General features: G+C 35.5%; 1 protein-coding gene across 1 annotated transcript; it reads right to left on the bottom strand.

The window, feature by feature from the left end:
• Positions 1-14,739: 14,739 nt before the first annotated feature.
• Positions 14,740-18,390, bottom strand: LOC132366752 (protein BTG3-like). The gene is given in 3 exon segments (XM_059924327.1): positions 14,740-15,356; positions 15,358-15,898; positions 18,329-18,390. Coding segments are annotated over 3 exon segments (987 nt in total). The 3' UTR covers positions 14,740-14,972.
• Positions 18,391-20,846: the final 2,456 nt, after the last annotated feature.

Here is a 20,846-nt window from a genome sequence, read left to right as displayed (position 1 = left end):
TAAAGCCCAACACATGTGGATATGCTTATATTTTGCTGAAGTAATATGAATGTGTTTCACTGAGAGGTGCCCCTGGACTCAACTGAAAGTGTTATGCTATATAACATGTATGAAGCTTTAAAAAAATCTGAAAATTTTTGAAATTTAGAGCCCATTGGCCCCATGAATTTCTGAGAAGGTATAGTAGATCTGTAATAGTACCTTCTAGTCCCAGTTCTTGAAAAAGAAAGAAAATCAAAAGACAAAACATTTTACTTAAACCTAAAAAGCATGCCCTACAAATATGCCCAATCTCTCTCATAATCTGCATGTTCTTTACTTGATCTGTTCTCTTCACTCTACTTTCTATTGTCATCCTGTTTTTTTATACCTACCTCACTAACAGCCTTTGCTAATAATGCAACTCTCTCATAGTACGTATTATATTCCACCAGTTAATTTTCTTGTCTCTCCCTAACTGAGCTTTCAGACTAGCTTATCCTCTTAGCTTAGTCATACTTCTGTAATTTTCCAAATCTTACTTTGATGTGACATAAAAAACACTACAGAAAGCTTGTTAGTATATCAAATAGGCTGTGAGTTAAAGAAAGTGTAATTTCTATAGAAGTTGACTGAAATAAAAGAAATTAAGTTTAAAAGGAGAAAAAAAATTCACAGTTATCCTGTGGTAGATATAGCTGGTTGACTAGTCAACATCTGTCCTTTACTCTGCCTTGGTAAGAAAACCTTGATATTTTTTAACCCTCCTGTGATAGTGCATGTACTTTTGTGAAGGCTCCTGTAAAGGTTTAATAGGTCAGAGTGACCTCATTCCTTTTTATTGTTTTTGGTTTGTGAGGAATATAGGACACATGAAAAGAGATTTTCAGTGAACTTCTGGAAAAGGTTTACCATTTTTTTTAACAAAAAATGGTAAACAAGGCCCAGATGGCTTCTTAGGACAATTCTCCCAAATCTATATATTCAGAAGACTAAAGTATTCTGAGGCATAGAAAAATGACAACATATAAATCGTTTGTATGTAGTGAATATACCATTAGTCTGTTACCAAAACAAGAAAAGAATTAAAACCAAAACAACCCACTACAGGCAAACATATCTTATTAATGTTGATGGAAAATCTTAAATAAAATATCTGCAAAATAATTAAAGCATTAAAAAATACAGTACATCCCCTGCTTGGGTTTATTTCAGGAATGCAAACATGGTTCAATTTTAGAAAAACTGTTGTTTCTTATGGTGATAGATATAAGAAAGAGGGCTTAGGATTATCTCCACAGATGCTGATAAAAACATTTGTTAAATTTATCATTCATTCCTATTCATTGATATTTGGGCCTTTAAATATTTTTTTGAATAGGTTCTAGTAAATCATTCAAAAAAGCTAAGCAAAAGATTCGTAAGGTTTCTTGTGAAAAGGTTTTATTAATTTCCCTTGTGTTTTTTATCTCTGATTTTTCTGTTTTTAATTATAATACTTTTTATTCTCTTTTTTCATTCTTGATCAATCTTTCAAGTGGATTGGTTTGTTAGTACTTCAAAAAACAAACTTTTGACTTTGTTGATTGTATTTATCTTTGTTTTATTGATTTGCACTTTAATTTTTATTGTCCTATCTTTCTACTCTCTGTTTATTCTTCACCTGACTTCTTATATTGGCCACTGATTTTAATATTTCAGCTTCTCTCTCTCTCTTTCCCTTTTTGGTTTATACCAGTGTTTTTTTTAAGACTTTATTTTTAGAGCAGTTTTAGGTTTACAACAAAACTGAGATGAAGGCATAGAGATTGCCCATATATTCTCTGCCCCTATACATGCATAGCTTCCCTCATTATCAAAATCACTCATCAGAATGGTGCATGTTTTTTTTTTTTTTTATCAAGAATGAACCCTCATTAACACATGATAATCACTCAAGTTTATAGTTTACTAAGGTTCATTCTTGGAGTTGTACATTCCGTGGGTTTGGACAAATGTATAATGACATGTATCCATCATTATAGAATGTACAGAATATTTTCACTGTTCTAAAGATCCTCTGTGCTCTGCCTATTCAACATTTCCCCCATACACCCCTGGAAACCACTGATCTTTTTATTACCTCCATAATTTCACCTTTTCCAGAATGTCATATAATTGGAATCATATAGTATTTAGTTTTTTTCAGATTGACTTCTTTCTCTTAGAAATATGCATTGAAGGTTCACCATGTCTTTTCTTTTTTTTTTATGTGTTGTGTGTGTGTGTTTTTTTTTTAACATCTTTATTGGAGTATAATTGCTTTACAATGGTGTGTTACTTTCTGCTTTATAACAAAGTGAATCAATTATACATATGCATATATCCCCATATCTCTGCCCTCTTGCGCCTCCCTCCCTCCCACCCTCCCTATCCCACCCCTCTAGGTGGTCACAAAGCACCGAGCTGATCTCCCTGTGCTATGTGGCTGCTTCCCACTAGCTATCTGTTTTACTTTTGGTAGTGTATATATGTCCATGCCACTCTCTCACTTTGTCCCAGCTTACCCTTCCCCCTCCCCGTATCCTCAGGTCCATTCTCTAGTAGGTCTGTGTCTTTATTCCCGTCTTACCACTAGGTTCTTCATGACCTTTTTTTTTTTTTTCCCTTAGATTCCATATATATTTGTTAGCCTACTGTATTTGTTTTTCCTCTTTCTGACTTACTTCACTCTGTATGACAGACTCTAGGTCCATCCACCTCACTACAAATAACTCAATTTCGTTTCTTTTTATGGCTGAGTAATATTCCATTGTATACCATGTCTTTTCTTGATAGATCACTTATTTTTATTGTGGAATAATATCCTGTTGTCTGGATGTACCACCGTTTATTTATCCAGTCACCTATCGAAGGACATCTTTGTTGCTTTCAAGTTTTTGCAGTTATGAGTAAAGCTGCTATAAACATCTGTGTGCAGATTTTTTGTAGATATAAATTTTCAGTTCCTTTAGGTAAATATCAAGAAGCATGGTAAGATTATGTTTAGTTTTGTAAGACATAGTTTTGTAAGAAACTGTCAAACTATCTTCCAAAGTTGCTGTACCATTTCACATTCCCACCAGTAATGTATGAGAGTGCCTCTTGTTTCATATCCTTGCCAGCATTTGGTGATGTCAGTGCTCCAGATTTGGCCATTTTAATAGGTATGTAGTGGTATCTCATTGTTGTTTTAATTTGCATTTACTGATGACATATGATGTGGAGCATCTTATATGCTTCTTTGCCATCTGCATATCTTCTATGATTAAGATTTTTGACCCATTTTTAAATTCATTTATTTTATCATGAAGTGTTTTTTTATTTTTAATTGAAGTATAGTTGATTTACAATGTTGTGTTAGTTTCAGGTGTACAGCAAAGTGATTCAATTATATATATATGTATGTGTGTGTATATATATATATATATATATATATATATATATATATATATATAAATCTTTTTCAGATTCTTTTCCCTTATAGGTTATTTAAAAATATTGAGTATAATTCTGTGTGCTATACAGTAGATCCTTGATGGTCATCTATTTTATATGTAGTAGTGTGTATATGTTAATCCCAAGCTCCTAATTTATCCCTCCCTCCTTCCCCTTTGGTAACCATAAGTTTGTTTTCTATGTCTGTGGGTCTATTTCTGTTTTGTATATAAATTCATTTGTTTTGTTTTTTTTTAACATTTCACATATAAATGATTTCAAATGATATTTGTCTTTGTCTGGCTTACTTCACTTAGTATGAAAATCTCTAGGTCCATCCATGTTGCTGCAAATGGTATTATTTCATTCTTCTTTATTGCTGGGTAATATTCCATTGCATATATATATATATATATATATATATATATATATATATATATATACCAGATATATATATATACATATATATATATATATATATATACACACCAGATATATATATATATATATATCCTGGTATATATATATGGTGTGTGTATATATATATATATACTATATATATATATACACACACACACATATTCCATTGCATGTGTGTATATATATATGGTATATATGTATACCACAACTTCTTTATCCATTCATCTGTCGATGGACATTTAGGTTGCTTCCATGTCTTGGCTATTGTAAAACTGAAGTTTTAAGAATTCTTTGTATATTTTGAATAACAGTCATTAATCAGGTGTGTTTTTGCAAATATCTTCTCCCAGTCCGTGGCTTGTCTTTTAATTCTCTTAACATTTTCTTTCAGAGCTGAAGTTTTTAATTTTAATAAATTTCAGCTTGTCAATGATATTTTTCATGGACCAGTTCTTTGGAGCTGAATCTAAAAAGGCATTACTATGTCCAAGGTCATCTAGGTTTTCTCCTGTGTTACCTTCTAAGGGTTTTATAGTTTTACTCTTTTACATTTAAGTGTCTTATCCATTTGAGTTAATTTTCTTGAAGTGTGTATGGTCTGTGTCTAAATTCATTTTTTGCATGTGGGTGTCCAGTTGTTCCAGCACCATTTGTTGAAACAGGGTCTTTGTCAAAGATCAGTTGACTATATTTACGTGAGTCTGTTTCTGGGCTCCCATATGTTTCATTGATCTACCTATCACCAATACTATACTCTCTTGATTACTGTAGCTTTATAGTGAGTCTTGAAGTTGTGTGGTGTCAGTCATCTAACTGTTCTTCTCCTTCAATATTTTATTGACTATTGTGTATTTTAGCTTCTCTTTTTGTAACATAAACATTACTGTTTTGTTGCATCACACAGGATTTGACATGTTGTGTTTTCATACTCTTTTAGTTCTAAGTATTTTAAATGCCATTGTATTTTCTTCTCTTATTCTTGATTTACTTAGATGTGGTAATCTGCAAGCTGATTCTCAATCCTATATGAAAGAGGTTAGCCATAAATAGTCAAAATCTTTTTGAAGGAGAAGAAGGTTAATGATCTTCTCTGCCAAATATCAAGTTTACTGTAAAATAATAATAATTACAGCAGTATTTATATATAGAAATATATAACCAGAGCAATAGACAAGGATTGTCCAGACAAGGACCCTCATGTATACTGAACTGAAGTATGTGACAGAAGTAACATGGTAGATTGGTGAGGATAGGATAAACTGTTCAAAAGAAAGATTAAAAATATTTATAGATATGGAAAAAAAATCCTATCTCACATTATATATAAAATTCAAATATAGATGGATTAAGGAATAATTATCTAAATTTAAATTTTAAAAATTAGTAAAATGCCTAGTAACACCCTTTTGTTATTGGGGCATTGTGGTAATTTTACAATAAGACCTAAAATTTTTGAATTGATTATATTAAAGTTAATGGCATCAGTTCATGAAAATATAATAGCAAGTGAAATAAAGTTATGAACTGGAAAAAGATAATTGAAAAAATCAACCAAAAATTGGTATCAATAATATATAATAATTCCTATTAATCTATAAGGAAAAGATAGTGCAATATGAAAATATTTCTATGATATATATAACATACCAATTTCAGAGAAGAGAAAACACACATGGCACATAAATGAATGAACAGATACTATCCCTTGTTAGAAATTAAGGAAGTGTAAATTGATAGCAGTTACAATACCATTTTTTAACATAGTTTATTGCCAAATTTAAGAAGTTGAACATGATTGTTAGCAAGTATGTGGATTAACAGAATCTCTTCTAAATTGATATTTGCAAATATAAATTAATATAATTACTTTGGAAAACAAAATAATATTTACTTATAAATTTGAATAATCAAATTCTCTATTAACTGACATTCTACACTTAAGCATATCTTCAATAAAAAATTTTGTACTTGTGTGCTAGGAAACATGAACATGAATATTCAAAACAGCAGTACGATCAGCCCTTCATATCCATGGATTCCACATCTGCAGAGTCAAACAAACTTGGATAGAAAATAATTTTTAAAAATTACAGAAATTTCCAAAAAGTACAATTATTTACATAGCAGTTACATTGTATTGGGTTTTATAAGTAATCTAGAGATGATTTAAAGTATACAGGAGGTTGTGCATAGGTTATATGCAAATACTATGCTATTTTACATAAGGAAACTTTGGTATTTACTGGGGGTCCTGAAGCCAATCCCTTGAAGATACCAAGGGATGACTGTATTCACAATAGAAAATAATCTAATTACTGAAAAGTGCCTAATAGAAGAATAGATAAATTCATTGTGATATATTTATGTAGTAGAATATCATATAGTAGTGAAAATCAATAATTAGAGCTACACAGAATAATAGAACTGAATTGAATAATATTTAGTGAAAAAGTAACTCCATGAAGATTCCATATAATGTGATACTGTTTTTATAAAGTTGAACAGAAAGATAAGCATATGCATATTAGATAATTTTTTTAAAAAATCAGATAAGTGATAATTCCAATTTTGGATTATCTCTGATGTGGGGAAGCAAAAGTTAAGGAAGGAATTGTTCTATTTTTCAAGTAGGGTCCCATTCCCAAGTTGTCTCATTGTTTTAGAGGTTATTACAATATTTTACCAAGCTAGTAAGATCCAGGTGGTATGTCTATGGATGTTAATTGTATTATTAAAATAAATACATAGAATAAAAATAAAATAGGGTATGCATGGATTCTTAAATTGAATTCCCCAAGAAGTAGACCTTGAGTCTAAGATTTGAGGAGACACATTTCATTTGGAAGGTGATCCCAAGAAGCACCAGTGTGGGAATGGGAGAGTAGAACAGGGAAGGAAAATAGGCAAAAAGTGGTGCATTAATGAATAGTTTACCTCTATGGCAAAGTAGAACACACCTCCCTCAGAGTTGCTCCAAAGTTGTCCAAAAAGTCCAAAGCTGGCCCTTGTAATCATAACACCTATTTGTCCTTGGCAGAGGATTTCAAATACATTTAAAAGCATTTATCCTTGGAACTCTAGCCTGCTCTGCATGCAGCAAATCCTCCTCATGGCACTAGGGAAAGCTCTCAGGCAGAGAGTTACAAGTGCTTGTAGTGAGATGCTATCATCTTCCAAGAAACAGTGAGCTTGAATGCTGGGGAACTATGAGTCAAACACCAATAGCACCTACTATAGTCCACTCAAGTACACTTGTACTTCACATTAAATTCCTCTGTCCTCCCACTGATTCTTCAAGGTCATTGTCAGTCAAAATTTCTAAATCAAAAGGATTTACAGTAGTATATTTAGTGGGGCAAGCTACACTTATCACTGTTACACTCGTTTCTGAGGCTATAATTGCTATGTGTACTTTCTGTCCTCTATTATCCATTCTGGACTCCACTCATTTTTGGTTAGAATTTGTGCTAGTTCATGTTGATGACTCAATGAAATAACCCATGGTTAAGGTGACTGGGCCCCTGTGCTCTTCCCTGCTGTGATTACTATAATTGCCCATTTGTGCACCTATCACCAGGCTGGAAGTATAAAGAAGAGCTCCAATTACTTTTTCTCCTGAAAGTAATCTATTTATTCTCTTGGTGACTTCACTATTTTCATGGCTACAAATATTTTTATTTAGTAAGATCCTGGTAATATCAGTAGCCCTGAGCTCTTACTGTTACAACTTATACCTACTTCTTTCGTTACCTACAGCACATTTCTTACTAAAAGTATAATCGCAGAGTAAAATATTAAATGTTCAATTCTTTAGATGTATGTGGCATTTAATTTTCCATGGAGAAAGATATAAATTAATCATTTTAGAATTAAATCATATTCAGCCTGGCTAACTTACTATGTGCTTCTTCTTTCTAAAATAAATGTCAATAAAAATTAAAGCTGTGGGATAGGGAGGGTGGGAGGGAGGGAGATGCAAGAGGGAAGAGATATGGGAACATATGTATATGTATAACTGATTCGCTTTGTTATAAAGCAGAAACTAACCCACCATTGTAAAACAATTATACTCCAATAAAGATGTTAAAAAAAAAAAAAAGTTAAAACTATTTCAGGAGAAATAAGGGAAGAAGGTTGACCCTTAGACACATGTAAGAGAATGAAAGACAATATTGTTACTGACCGATCTAATAATCAAGAAAGTCTGAAAAAAATAGATTGTTCAGCTTTAGAAATATTTACTGAATATTATTACCACTCTCTTGAAATCTAGGGAAATTGCAATTTATAAATTCAGTTGCAACTCTTCTAAGCGCAAGATACTATATTTAAATTTTGTTTTATTTATGTTGTAGATTCTCCATCTGGTAAATTTTGCTTATTTATTTTCTTCATTGTAAGAAAGAAATTTGCTTTCTTTGTACACTGATAGCTTGAGTAACAGTAAAGTAAAACATTTGACATTGACTTTTTTCAAAATAGATTTTACTCTACTTTATAACAATGCTGATAAGGAATTTGGAGGCTCCTCTACCAATAAACAAATATGAGAAGCATAAAAGTTTACTGATGCATTATTTTACCTAGAAGTAATACATTTGTTTATTTTCAATTAACTAGAAGTGCTAGAACATATTTTGGTATAGTGGATGAAATAAAAAGCTTGTTTTGCATAGCTTTCCTGAAGAAACTAAAAATGCTTTTACACTATAATGTTAAATTTACAGTAGAGGATTGGAGCTCTAATTTCTATGAGTCTGGGTTATAAGACTACATATGAGGCAAATATCTTTCATCTGTTAAAATAATTATTTCTAGACAGCTGTATTAGTTATTGACCATGCAACATAAAGCTAGACATGATCTACTGCCTTAGGCCATTCCCTTCATATGAAGTGTTAAATGTCTTTTAAATTTTATTTATTTATTTTTATTTTTGGCTGTGTTGGGTCTTCGTTTCTGTGCGAGGGCTTTCTCTAGTTGCGGCAAGCAGGGGCCACTCTTCATCGCGGTGCGTGGGCCTCTCTTGTTGGAGCACAGGCTTCAGACGCGCAGGCTCAGTAGTTGTGGCTCACGGGCCTAGTTGCTCCGCAGCATGTGGGATCTTCCCAGACCAGGGCTCGAACCCGTGTCCCCTGCATTAGCAGGCAGAGTCTCGACCACTGCGCCAGCAGGGAAGCCCTAAATGTCTTTTAAAGATTTGTTTGGCAACTAGACAACAGTTAAAGATATCATTAGTTCTTTTTCTTTCTTTTCTTTTTCCTTAAATTAAAAAGAAGAATGTCAGCAAACTCAAGTTTTCAGTGTGGTAGGATAATAATTATTTATCAATTTATTAATGAAAAATAATCATATTTTGCATGACCAGGCAGCTAGCATTGAAAAGAAATTATGCTGAATATATATGTGCATATGTATATGAGTACACACAGGTATATCTGCCACCTCAACTGTGCTACCACTACCATCATTACAAAAGCAAAGCTGCTGGATTCGCTCTCCCCGACCCAACATATGACCCTTGATAACTTATTTTTGGTAGATTCTGTATTTATCTATTCAAGAAGATAAATAGTGTGAATTTCCGGGAATAGAAACTTTTTATGAGGAGGCCCTAGGTCCTGTACCCTCTTAGGCATAGTCCTGGGTAGCATTCTGGGCCTTTGGTTATGTTCTTAAATATTAGCACCAGGTAGAAATCCTTTAACTCAGTAAGTTCAGCAAGAATCTCTTTAGTAGATTAGAAGGAGAATGATAATTTGTAAAATCTTCAAGTAAATTGATTATTTTAAAATGAACAATGTAATTGTCTATAGTCATTACAATAAGAGAATATTTTTAAAAGAAACCACTGTCTGCTTTTAATTTGCTTTCCCTCAATTTATTGTAAATGCAATTCCTCTAAAGTAATTATGCTTTTGGTTTTAACTGTAAGTTACTTAGTAGTCCACTAGATCAGGGTTTCTACACATGCCTTAATAAAAATGTGTTTTCTGAGACTTTTCTAACAAATTGAATTGAAATTCCAGGAGACATTTTAACAATCTCTGTTTTTAACAAGGACACTTGATATACCTTTTCATCAGGTAAATTTGCAGGACACTGCATTAGACTATTGACTTCAAGTGACCAGGGACAATTGCCTGCCCATAGTAAGTGCTTAATATGTATATTAGAATGAATGGCATTAAGACAGAGTTCCTTTTTCCAGGCTAGTACTACTTCTAATAAAGATTGCCTGCTTAAGCAGTGATTGGCATCTACAAGCTGCAGTAGATACTTATCTAAACGTCTGTTTATTGGATGGTTATACGTTTGCCTCAGCATAACATAGGCAAACATTTACAAGCTTCACGTAAGGCATTTCTTCCCATGGAATCCCCTACCTCTGAGTTTAGAATAAAAACATACCAAATATATATCTGTCCTACATGTTTTCTCTTAATTGTTTTTCTTTTCTCAGTCCTAAGAAAGAGATAAAGAGAGAGATCATTTTCCAAATACTGAAATCTTCTAAATGGTTACATTTAGGTGGATATCCATCCACTAGTCTTCATCATGACTCCTCTGGTGTATCTTTACTCTTCTGGTAGCTACTTAGTACACAGTATTACCCCCAGGATTTTTTCCTTTTTATCATTTTTTTCTTTTCTATCTTAACTTTCGTTTCCTCAGTTTAAGTGGGAAGTATCTGCACCTAACTTAAACATTAAGGTGAAGATTAAATAAGAGCAAACATAGCATTGGAAAAAGCAGTCTCACGTGCACAATCCTTCCACCCCTACTCCGCTGCACATACCTGGATTTTGGGCCTTAAACACTTCCTTACCAAGAAGTAAAGAACCCATACAACCTGTGTCAGGCTTCTTGCCTGGTGTGGGAGTATCTTTCCCTGTTGCAAACTCAGTGAGCTTTCCTTTGTTCTGCTTAAGCATGTAAATCAATGGCCCTCAGGCACTCCCTCAGCTTTCAGACTCCCTGAAGATGTGTGTGCATCCTTTTACTGCAGCACAAGATGGGTGCCCTTTGTTGGCTGCCAGGGGAATGCTATAGCCATGGAGGACACACACTATTGGAGGTGACTTTGCTCTGTCTCCTCCCTACATGACTTCAGTGTTGTTCTCTCCAGTGCTTGACTGCATTGTGTTTCCCTTGGCAACTCTGATCCCAAGATGCAGTGTTGAGTCCTCCCATGGGATTGGTAACCAGTGCATGGTGTTCTGCTTGACACAAAATGTCTGAACTTCAAAGAGTATTCATTCATAAATTGGTTTCTCAATGGAAGTTATTTACCAATTTTGTCATCTACTAAGTGGCATAACCCTCACCAAATTAATTTGGTCTGAGCCATTATTTCACGCCTTTCTTTAGGAAATACTTCTTAAAACGTACAAAACATAATAAAAGGATTGTGAACCATTAAACAGTGTAGTTTTCTCCAGAGGGTATTAACTTGAAAAAAATTCCAACATATTTTAAAATAATTTTCATGACGATATTGTCAATACCTGGTTTGGCTTCAAAAAGTTGGCTAGTGTACTTCTTAAATCTTCTATATAAACATAGATTACTAAAATAAACCTAAACTGAGTACAGCATAGCATTTGCTTAGCCATCTGTTATATTTATATAACCAGTGTCCGGGCTGCTTCCTGGGGTTCTACAACTTAATCAAGTGCTCTATTTACACAGTCATGAATTCCCTAAGAGCTGCCTCTACTGATGAAGTTTACATTGCTAAATTTATCAGTTAGTTCTAGCTACTCGCCAATCAGTTAATAAAACTGGAAAGCTAGGTCAGAGAGGAAAATCTTAGTTAAAATTCCTTTGACTATCTTAAGAGATTATTTTAAAATGCTGAAATTGTTGCATTCCTTCCTTTATTTATTTATTTTTGGCCAGTCTCAGAACAATTTGCAGCTATTGTAGAGACTCAACTTAAATAATAGAATACAAAGGAAAGGGGCTGTATATTTTGTAGATATAGGAATAAAACAATAAAAACCTTACAAAAAGTTGGCCTGCTTTTTATTACACCAGTAGTTCTAAATGTTTTCAGTGATAAAATACTCATTCACAAAAAGATCCTTTGTTACTTAAGTTCTAATTAAAACAAGTGCTGCACTGACTGTTGAGTTTTATGTATGCATATACATATATCTTTTATACATACAGATACGTATACATTATATTTATGTTGATATATTTATATTATATATATTTGTGTGTGCCTATATATTTCAAACTAGCACTGCTTTGTTACTTATATTTTGATAAACATTTTATTCTACATGAAGGATTACTTTGAGTGAAACTGAGCCCGCCAAAACAGTTCCTCTGCCAAGTTTATGACTAACCTCTTTATCCGAAACATTATTGCCTTTCATGTCCAATACCTCTTCCCCTCACGATTGAGGAGTATCAAAAAAAAGGGGGGATTGAAACCAAGCAGGACCCTCTGGGGTCCTCCTGAGTACAAAAGTCTTACTGTGTCCCCCATTTTTTGTTTGTAGGAAAAAGGTTTCAGCCTCCTAGACTTTCCATGAGTTCCAAAGAGTAGACTCAAACAGTTACTAATTAGAAGAGTGAAGGAATGCAGAAACAAAGGAAAGGCAGTCAAGAAACAATAGTGCAGCAATGGGGCAGGGTCCTGGCTCCTCCTCAAGGGATGTACATAACAATATATCTCTGAGTTCTTCTATAGGAACTAAGGCCCCCACCTAGGTGGAGGATGGTAACTTCAAGCTGAGAATAAGCTTGTGGACCCCAGACTGGTTGGATGCAGAAGGCTGATGATTGAGATTCCTGAAACACCATCCTGTTATCTCACCACCAACCAATCAGAGGAAGGTTACACACCCTGCAGATCTCCCGTCATATTTTGTCTATAAAAACTCTTCCCTGAAAACCATTGGAGAATTTTGGTTTTTTTAGCATGAACTGCCTGTTCTCCTTGCTTGGCCCTGCAATAAACCTTTCCCAGATGCTCGAAACTCTGATGTTTCAGTTTGTTTTTCCTCACTCTGTCAGGCATAAGAACTTGGGTTCAACAACATGAGGACACAGTTATGTAATCCTCCCTGACCCCTATCCCCAGACCTAGATCTGTGTGTTTGTTTTCTTTTAAGTGGGAAACTCAAGTTAAACAATGATTATGAAAACAAGGAACAGAAATTAAGTTACTTCAATTTTGTTATTCCATGTGACCACTTGGAGATTTTTTTTTTTTTAAATAATAAATGTTCTTAGAACAATTTTAGATTTAAAGAAAAATTGAGCATAGACCCTATGCCCCTCTCCGCTGCACAGATATTACTAATATCTTGCATTTGTGTGGTGCATTTCTTACAGTTAAGGAACCAATATGATTCTTTATTATTAACTAAGGTAATTTTTGTTAAGTTTCCCTCTTTGTGTTGTAAAGATCCTTGGGTTTTGACAAATGCATAATGTCATTTATCCACCTTTATAGTATCAAACAGAATATTTTCCATGTCCTAAAAACCCCTGTGTTCCATCTAGTTATCCCACCCCCCCACCCGTGAACTCCAGGCAAAGGCTGACCTTTTTACTCTTTCCATAATTCTTTTTCAGGATGTCATATTCTTTGACATTTGACATTTGACATTGTAGTAGTCTTTCGGACTGGCTTCCTTTATTTAGCAATTTGCATTTAAGGTTCCTCCATGTCTGTTTTTTTTTTTTTTTTCTTTCTAGTTTTGTTGAGAAATAATTGACATAACATCACTGTATAAATTTAAGGCATACAGTATGATAGTTTGATTTACATATATTGTGAAATGATTACCAAAATATATTTAATCCATCATCTCAGAGAGTTAAAATAAAAAGAAAAAGATAAAAAAGGAAAAAAAAATTCTCCTTTTGATGAGAACTCACAGGATTTACTCTCTTGACAACTTTCCTATATGCTATACAGCAGTGCTAGCTATAATCATCATGGTGTTCATTCCATCCCTAGTATACGTATTTGTCTTATAACTGGAAGTTTGTACCTTTTGACCACCTTTCTCTAATCTCCCCTTCTCCCACACTCTGCCTATGGTAACTGCAAGTCTGATCTCTTTTCCATGATTTTTTTTTTTTTAATATTTCACGTATAAGTGAGCTAGTATAGTATTTATCTTTCTATGTCTAAATCATTTCACTTAGCATAATGCCTTCAAGACCCATCCGTATTGTCCCAAATGGTAGGATTTCCATCTTTTTATGGCTAAACCATATTCATATATGTGTGCATGTGTGTGTGTGTGTATGTGTATATATATATATATATATACACATATATTCTCTCTCTCTTTCTCTCTCTCTCTCTATATACACATATAGTCTATATATATATAGAGCCACAATTTCTTTAGTCATTCTTCCATTGATGGACACTCAACACTTAGGTTGTTTCCATGTCTTAGCTTTTATAAGTAATGTTGCTATGAGCATGGGGGTGCAGATATCTTTATGAGTTGGTGTTTTTGTTTCCTTTGAATATATTTTCAGAAGCGGAATTGCTGGATCATATGGTAGTTCTATTTTTAATTTTTTGAGGAGCCTCCATACTGTTTTCCATACTGGCTGTACCAGTTAACAATCCCACACAGTGCACAAGGGTTCCCTTTTTTCCATATCCATGCTAGCATTTGTTAAAGCTTATCTTTTTTTTTTTTTTTTTGCCTCAAACTACTTTTTATTTGCAACTACATGATTTCATGCAATTCTTCTAAACAATGACATAAAATAGATTTCCTTGTGTATAAATAACTTACATACTCTCCATAAAGTAAATGCTCAAAGGTGCTAGAACAGATCGTCCACTCCTACAGTGTTCTCATATCCAACAGAGTTGATGCACAATATATACTCAAGTCCAATATTAAAAACTCAGGCACTTGACTAACTTTAATAAAGTTTCTCAAACTATATCAATATATCTAAAGTGCATATATATTTTTTAAGAAAGATTATTCTCAATAACTTCTCTATAAAAATAAGTTTGATGGTTTAGCCCATCTAACTTTACTACTTTGAGTATGAACTTTTAATATGCAGTCAGGCTTATTCTACCTTCTCTCAACATGACACCAACAGAATCAAAGCAGCTAGTGAGGTGCTAACATGTGAGGATTAATCCAGTGGTTCCGGTCACAATGCATTCCAGGAGGAGGTACCCATGTTACTGGACTTGGGCGATATGGTTTATTCTTCCTTCCCTGATTTGGATAACCAAATGGAACAGGTGGAGGGTACTGACTTTGATGACCATTCCCTCGGTACATTCCTGGTTTTTTTCTGGGTAAAGGGTGCCACATTGGAAGAGGTGGGAATTTCAGCTCTGAAATCTGGTACACGGGGCTGGGGGTCGCAGCCCCTGAATTGGGTTTCACTTCTACTTCCTTACTTGTTTCTTCATCTGAAGAAGAGGACCCTGAATGATAATCAGAGGTAACCTTATCACTTTCTTGGAAATGGTCACTTTCTTGGAAATCTCACTTTCTTGGAAATCTCATCCTTGTTCTCATCCTCATTTTCAAAGCTGGCAACAATGAATGCGTTGTTTTTCTCTCCATACCGACAGCACACCTCACATGGGTCCACCCATAGAGTGAGTTCCTTTGGCAAGCACAGGTCACTGTACAAAATGCAGCAGCTGTTCTCACAGGCTTTCAGGACATCAGGATCAACTCTCTGAAACATATTGACACGAATGCATCTGTAGGCCTGTCCTTTTGATGGTTTTTCTGGATACCATTGATTTTTATATTTTTCTTGAAGTATTAGAGTCAATTTCTCAGCAGACCTCTCGACTGCTTCTTTTTTCAACTTATCATGTTTTCGAACTAGCCTTGTGAAAAAGAAGACTACGGCAGCAATTTCGTTCTTCAACTTTCCCGCCGCCGCCTCCACTCTGGGGCCACCGATTCCCTCCTGGCCGGGAACCGAGGGCACCGCCTCAGCGGGCCGGCGCTCGGCGGCAATGAGCGCGGCGAGCCTCGTCTGGTCGTCTGGCGCGTGCGGCTCCCGCGCGCTGAGAGGGCGGGCTGGTGCTAAAGCTTATCCTTCTGAAAATGTCCATTCTAGCAGGTAGAAGGAGATACCTCATTGTGGTTTAAATCTGTATTTCCTTATTGACTTGTGATGTTGAGCATCTTTTTATTTACCTGTTGGGCTTTTAAATATTTTCTTTGGAGAAATGTTTATTCAGATCCTTTGCCCATTTTTCAATTTTTTTTTTGTTTTTGGTTATTGAGTTGTATGAATTATTTATATATTTTGGATATTAATCCCTTAGTATATATATTGTTTGCAAATATTTTTTCCCATTCCAGAAGTTGTCCTTTCACCTTGTTGATGGCTTCTTTCACTGTACAGGACCTTTTTATTCGATGTAGTCCCAACTGTTTGTTTGTTGTCATTGTTGCTCATGCTTTAGGTGCCATATCCAAAAAATCATTACCAAGCTCATGTCAAGGACTTTTATTCCTACATCTTCTTTGAGGAATTTCATGGATTCAGGTCTTACATTTAAATCTTTAATCTATGTTGAGTTAATTTTTGTGAGTGGTGTAAGATAGGGGTCCAGCTTCATTCTTTTCCATGTGAATATCCAATTATCCTAATGCCATTTATTAAAAAGAGTGTTTTCTCTCCATTGAGTATTCCTGGCTCTCTTGTCAAATATTAGTTGACTATATGTGCTTGGGTTTATTTCTGAGCTCTCACTTCTGTTCCATTGGTCTATTTGTCTTTTTGTTTGTTTTTTGTTTTTTAAAGATTTTGTTGATGTGGACCATTTTTAAAGTCTCCATTGAACCCATTACAACATTGCTTCCGTTTCATGCCTTAGTCCCTTGGCTGTGAGGCATGTTGGATCCTAGCTCCCCAGCCAGGGACTGAACCTGCACCCCTCGTATTGGAAGGCAAAGTCTCCCACTGGACCACCAGGGAAGTCCTGGTCTATTTGTTTTTATACCATTACCATGATGTTTTGATAAATATAGGTTTAGGGTATAGCTTGAAATCAGAAAGTATGATGCCTCCTGCTTGTTCTTCTTTTTCAGGATTGCTTTGGCTATTCAGGGCTTTTTTGGTTCCATATAAGTTTTAGGATATTTTTTTTACTTCTGTAAAAAAATGCCATTAGAATCTTGATAGGGATTGGATTGAATCTACAGATGGCTTTCTGTTAGTATTGACACTTTAATAATATTAATTCTTCCAATCCATGAACATCAGATACTTTTTCATGTATTTATGTCTTTTTAAATTTCTTTCATCGACTTCTTGCAATTTTCTTTAGTTAAGTTTATTCCTAAGGACTGTATCCTTTTTGATGCTGTTGTAAATGGGATTGATTTCTTTATTTCTTTTTCAGAAAATTCATTGTTAGTGTATAGAAATGCTATTAATTTTTATATGTTAATTTTGTGTCCAACTTTACTGAATTCATTGATTAAATCTAACAGTTTTTTGGTTGTGACTTTAGGATTTTTCTACATAAAATCATGTTATCTGCAAATAGTGACAATTTCGCTTCTTCCTTTCCAAGTCTAATACCTTTTATTTCTTTTTCGTGACTACTCTAGGTAGGATATAGTACTTGCAATACTGTAAGTTGAATAAGAGTGGTAAGAGTGAGCACCCTTGTCTTGTTCCTGATCTTAGAGGAAAAGCTTCAACTTTTCACCACTGAGTATGATATTATCTATGGACTTGTCATATATGGCCTTTATTATGTTGATATATGTTTCCTCTATGCCTAATTTAAAGGGTTTTTATCATGAATGGATTTTGAATTTTGTCAAATGCTTTTTCTGCGTCTGTTGAGATGATCACATGAGTCTTTTGTTTCATTCTATTAATGCGATGTATCATATTGATTGATTTGCATATACCATGGTTAAACACACACACACACACAAACCATCCGGATAAGAAACAAGGAACATTGGATATACAAAACAACCAGAAAATAATTAACAAAATGCAACAGTTAAGTCCTTACCTACCAATAATTACTTTAAACATAAATGCTTTAAATATACTTTCTATCCCTTTCTCTTCCTCATCTCCTTCTGAAATTCCCATAATGCAAATATTGTTCCTTTTCATTATGTCCCATAATTCCCATAAGCTTTCTTCACTTTTTTTTCTTTTCTTTTCTTTTTGTTTCTTCTCTCACTGGATAATTTCCAGTGTCTTATCCTCCAAGTAGCTGATTCTTTCTGATGCATGGTCGAGTCTACTTTTGAAACTCTCTATTGAATTTTTCAACTCAGTTATTATATTTTTTAACTCTAGGATTTGTTTGTTTGTTTGTTTGATGTTTGCTGTGTGCTTGTTGAATTTCTCATTGAGTTTATGCATTGTTTTCCTAATTTCATTTAGTGGTCTGTCTGTGTTTTTTTGCAATTCACTAAACTTCCTTAAGAGGATTATTCTGAATTCTTTGTCTGACAGTTCATAGATCTCCGTTTCTATAGGGCCAGTTATCAGGCCTTTATTAATTTCCTCTGTCATATTTACCTGATTTTTTGTGATCCTTGATTCCTTACATCAGTATCTTCACATTCAAGTAACTGGGTTCCTCTTCCAGACTTTACAGATTTGCTTTGGCAGAGTCAGTTGTTCACCAGTTGGTTCGTTTTGGGTTTCTGTGTGTGTCTGCTGGTAATATCTTTGGGAAGATGGGTTCTGCTATTTTTGAGTGAGGCAACTGTTGAGCTCTGAGAATAGAGATAGGGGTATGCCACTGACTGAGAATAGTTGAATAGAACTTCTGGCTTGGTTCCCTACCCAAGTGAGGCTGGAAGATGGGCTCCACAGTTGCCTGGATTCTCTGGTCATGCTTACTAGATGGGAGTGGATACTATATTCAGTAGTAGACAGGGCTATGAATTGGCTTCCCTGCTCTGGCAGGGCAGAAGGATGGGACCAAGATTTGAAGAACCAAATCAGGCTACAGTGTGTGCACTGAATTCTTTGGTCATGTGAGGCCACTGGTTTTGCTCTGCAGATGGGGGAAGCCGTGGGCTGTGCTCTCTATTCAAGTGCCGCTGTATGTAGGGCTACACAGCATTCTGTGTGCTCTGGTTGGGTTCCCTGGTTAGACAGGCTGAAGGCTGTATTCAGTGATGAGCAGGGCTATGCATTAAATTCCCTGCCCAGGGGCAGTGGAAGAAGCAGCTCTAAAGCTGGTAAAGCTCTTTGTATATTGTCTTAACAAAGCTGACCACACCCCAATTTCCCTGACCAACAGGGCCACTGACTTTGTTTTGGAAACTATCAGTCTTCCCATCTGCCTTGCAGCTAGGCTGTGCAGCTTCTATGAGTTGACGCCAGCCCTTCTGGTTAGATGGGGCCAGAAAACACTTTCCACAGTGAGTGGTCTGTGATTCGGCTCTTTGCCTGGGTGAAAGGGGGAGGGGCTGTTCCAGACGAGTCTCAACTTCCTACACAGGCTCTCCATTTGGGATGCACCAGGAGCTACCCTCAGCCTTGGCTGTAAATTAATCCTCCGTCTGTGTGTAGCATGGGAATGTTCCATGCTCGGTACTGGCTTTGCTTTAGGGCCGATCAGTTCTGTCCTTTTGCCTTTGACTCAAATGCCACTGAGCTGCACTGTTTCCAAGAGTTGTAGCCTGCCTTTTGGTCAGATGGGCCTGAGGACACTCTCCATGGTGTGGGGTTGGGGTGAGTCTGTGACTCAGCTCCTTGCCTGGGTGTAGGAACACTGGGCTCTAGGGCTGGCAAAACTCCTCATTTGAGGATCCAAATCAGGCAGGTCTGTACCCAGCCAAGTTCCCTCATCAGAGTGTGCCCCTGACTTGATTCTGCAATGAGCAAAGCCACAGGGTAGTATTACTACTTGGGTTCACAAGTGTGAACTTGGTCTGCTAAGATCTTTGTGCTGGCTGTTGCAAGCCCTTCCCTCTCACCGTCATATTTCCAGTGGTTCAGCCCTGCAGATTCCCCTGCAATCCCTGTGGTGCGACATCAGAGTAGAGGCTCCTGCAAAGCAACTCACAATGCTCTGTGTGTGTGTGTGTGTGTGTGTGTGTGTGTGTGTGTGTGTGTATGGGGCTGGTTGTCCCTTCTGTGTTCTCTTTTCCCACTAGAGCAACCAGAGGCTTAGAGGAGACCTTTCCACATGGTATTCTGCTGGCATGGGGGAGGGGCAATACAGTCTACATGTAGCCACTTTTCTTACCCTTCCAATGTAGTCTGTCTTGGTTTCTTTGTTGCAAGTGGTGCTTCAACCTCACCTCAAACCTTGCAAGGTGTTTTAGGATTCTCTCAGTGATGCCTTGTTCTTAAATAATTGTTAGTTTTTCTTCTTGTTAAGGGGAATGAAGTCATGAAAAACATATGTTGCCATCGTGGTGATGTCAGTCCTCCCTCCATGTCTTTTTGTGGCTTGAGGCTTGTTTCTTTTTGTTGCTGAGTGATATTCTATTGTATAGATGTACCACAATTTGTTTCATCATCAATCTATTGAAAGAAAACTTGGTTGCTTCCAGTTTTAGGCAATTATAAATAAAGTTGCCTCAAACATTCATGCGCAACTTTTGTGTGTGGAGCTATATGTTTTCAACTCATCTGGGGAAACACCTGGTAGTATAGTCGTTGGATCATATAGTTAGACTATGCTTAGCTTTGTAAGAAACTGCTAAACTGTCTTCCGACGTGGTTGAACCATTTTGCAATCTCACCAGCCATTAACGTGAGTTCCCTGCTGCTTCACACCCTCACCAATATTTGATATTATTAGTTTTAATATTTAAAAAAAAATTCTAATATATATGTATCTCATTGGTATCCCATTGTTTCATTTGCAATTGCCTAATAACATATCTTGTTGAGCACTTTTTCAGATACTTATTTACCACCTACGTATCTTCTTTGTCAAGGTTAGGATATTTTGCCCATTTTTTAATTGACATGTTTATTTTCTTATTATTGAATTTTAAGAGTCC

This window comes from Balaenoptera ricei, chromosome 5 (assembly GCF_028023285.1).
Source record: "Balaenoptera ricei isolate mBalRic1 chromosome 5, mBalRic1.hap2, whole genome shotgun sequence".
Taxonomy (NCBI): domain Eukaryota; kingdom Metazoa; phylum Chordata; class Mammalia; order Artiodactyla; family Balaenopteridae; genus Balaenoptera; species Balaenoptera ricei.
This window is presented reverse-complemented; position numbering and strand designations above follow the sequence as displayed.